The sequence below is a fragment of the Pelecanus crispus genome, chromosome 3 (genome assembly GCF_030463565.1).
Source record: "Pelecanus crispus isolate bPelCri1 chromosome 3, bPelCri1.pri, whole genome shotgun sequence".
Classification (NCBI taxonomy): Eukaryota; Metazoa; Chordata; class Aves; order Pelecaniformes; family Pelecanidae; genus Pelecanus; species Pelecanus crispus.
In genome coordinates this window covers 93,585,134-93,587,856 of record NC_134645.1, presented here as the reverse complement: position 1 = coordinate 93,587,856, position 2,723 = coordinate 93,585,134, and the positions used below count along the sequence as shown (strand labels likewise).

Genomic DNA, 2,723 nt, shown 5'->3' with positions numbered 1-2,723 from the left:
CCTCGCCTGCCCCCCGCGCCCGGGCCCAGGGCAGGCACAGCGCCCTCCCGCCCCGCAAATCCTGCGGGATTTCCCCATCCCGCCGGCCTGAGCGCGCCCACCGGGCAAGCTGCGGGAAGCGGCAGCCAGGCTGCGGCCGCCGCGCCGGGGCGAGGCACAGGTACGGCGCTGCCGAGGCGGCGAGCGGGGCGCGGGGCTCTGGAAGCGGGGGCTCCCCCCTTCGCGGGGCCGCCGGGAGTCGCGCCGAGCCGAGCCGAGCCGAGCCGAGCCGAGCCGAGCCGGGCCGGGCCGCCCGCCCCCTCCGCCGCGCCGAGGGGAGCTCCACATGGCGCGGCTCCGCTCGGCGGCAAGGTGAGCCTCCGGCAGCACCACCTGGGCCGGGGGACGAGGGGAGCGGGGCCGAGCGGGGCCCAGCGGACCCTCCCGGCGGGCTCCCGAGCGCAGCCGCCCGGCAGGGGCAGGGGCAGCGGCGGCGGCGGAGCGGCGGCGCGGGGGCGGTGGGCGGAAGCCGGGCGGGGCGCGGGCGGCGGCGGGGCCGCCCCTCGGGGCAGGCGCGGCCGGCGGCTCCCCCCGGCCGGGGCGGCGGTTGGTTTCTCCTGCCAGCGGAGGCAGGGCCAGGCGCGGCGAGGGTGGGCGCGGAGTTGGCGGCGGGGCCGGGGGCAGTCGGCGGCGCGCTCCGGCGGAGTTTGCTCCGGACGCGGGACGGGAGCGGCAGCGGGAGGTGAGGGACGGGGACCGGCACGAGGCGGGCACCGGGACCGGGACCGGACGGGCACCGGGACCGGACGCGGCTCGGCTCCGTTCCCCTCCGCGGTGGGATTTGCGGGCGGGAGTTTGCACCGGTGGCGGCGCGGAGCGGAGGGGAGAGCCCCGGGGCGGGGGCGGCAGGCGGGGAGCTGCGGGACTCGGTCCCGGCTTAGACCCTTCCCTCCCCTCCGCGCTCCGCCAGCGGAGCCGCCGGCCGGCTGGCGAGGAGGCGGCGTGAGCTGGGAGCGGGGAAAACTTGTTCCTCGGCCGGTTCCCCCGCGCTGCCCCGGGGCCGGGGCCGCCCGGGCCAGCCACGTGTGGGGGGCGGGGGGCGAGGCGTGGGGCTGGGGGCAGGCGGGGGGCGCGGGCGAGCGGAGCCGCGCCGCCCCGCCGCTGCCCTCGCCCTTTCCCCCCCTGCCGCAGGTCTCGCTGCGGGAAGCGGAACGGAGCCAGCCCCGGAGGGGAAGCGCCTGCCCCCGGAGAAGGGGCTGCCCGGAGCGGGCAGCGCCCCGGCGGGAGCCGCCCCCCGCCTCGCCGCGCCGCCCAGAGCCGAAGGCGCCCGGAGGGGAAAGTTTGGTGCGGGGCCGGGCCGGGCGCGATGCCGGGGCGCGGCGCGCTCTGCCTGGGGCTGCTGCTGCCCGTCCTGCTGGGCTGCGGCTCGGCGCAGCAGCCCGCCGGCTGCCCGGCCCTCTGCGAGTGCTCCGAGGCGGCCAAGACGGTGAAGTGCGTGAACAGGAACCTGACGGCCGTGCCGCCCGACCTGCCGCCCTACGTGCGCAACCTCTTCATCACCGGCAACCGGCTGGCCCGCTTGCCGGCCGGCGCCTTCCCCGCCCAGCGCCTGCCCGACCTCAGCGCCCTCAACCTCAGCGGCAACCACCTGTGGGCCGTGGAGGCCGGCGCCCTCGCCACCCTGCCCGCCCTGCGGCAGCTGGACCTCAGCGGCAACCCCCTGGCCTCCCTCAGCCCGCAGGCCTTCGGGGAGGGCGGCAGCCCGCTGGAGGAGCTGGCCCTCCGCGGGGCCCTGCACGACCGCCGCGTCCTCCTCAGCCTGGCCGCCGTGCTGCAGTCCGGGACCCTGCGCAACCTCAGCCGCCTGGAGCTGGCCGACAACGGGCTGCTGCTGCTGCCCGCCGGCATGTTCACCGCCCTGCCCGCCCTGCGGCAGCTGGACCTCAGCAACAACTCCCTGGTGGGCCTGCGAAACGTCTCCTTCCAGGGGCTGGGCCAGCTGCAGAGCCTCAACCTCAGCGACAACTCCCTGGCCGTGCTGAGGAACGGCACGCTGGCCCAGTTCCGCGGCCTGCCCGCCCTCCGGCGCATCGGCCTGGGCCGCAACACCTGGGTCTGCGACTGCGCCATCGAGGACCTGGTGGCCTGGCTCAAGGAGAGCGACCAGGTGGAGGGCAAAGAAGCCCTGACCTGCGCCTACCCCGACAAGATGCTGGGCAAAGCCCTGCTGAAGATCAACGGCTCGGACCTGGACTGCTCCGTGCCCGTAGACGTGCCTTCCCAGCTACAGACTTCCTACGTCTTCCTAGGGATAGTCTTGGCTCTCATCGGGGCCATTTTCCTCCTGGTTTTGTACTTGAACCGAAAAGGAATCAAAAAGTGGATGCACAACATCCGAGATGCCTGTAGGGATCACATGGAGGGCTACCACTACAGATACGAGATCAACGCAGACCCCAGGTTAACAAACCTCAGCTCCAACTCGGACGTCTGACAAAGCGCCGCCGACGCAGGGCAGCGCGCAGTAGCTATGCATGAAAAGTAGACTTACGCTTCACCCTCGTGCTTGCCTCCCTCTCCCCGGAGAAATCTCAGATGTGCTTGTAACGTGAGGGGGATATGCCTCCCCGTGACGTCAAGTTCAATTTTGTTTTGAGATGCTGGGCAGCTGCGCATGGCGTTGGGCTGTATGTAGGAAACCAAGCTGCTACTTCTTTTCCTTCTCACTTGTCTGTACTTGTGGG

The 2,723-nt window shown here is 73.9% G+C and overlaps 1 protein-coding gene across 1 annotated transcript; it reads left to right on the top strand.

Annotated features, from left to right (window-relative positions):
* The first annotated feature begins 325 nt into the window (after nt 1–325).
* Nucleotides 326–2,473, top strand: TPBG (trophoblast glycoprotein). Its single transcript, XM_075708309.1, has 2 exons — nt 326–351; nt 1,171–2,473. Exons 1-2 carry the CDS (start codon nt 326–328, stop codon nt 2,471–2,473), a joined length of 1,329 nt encoding a protein of 442 aa, XP_075564424.1.
* The last annotated feature ends 250 nt before the right edge of the window (nt 2,474–2,723 follow it).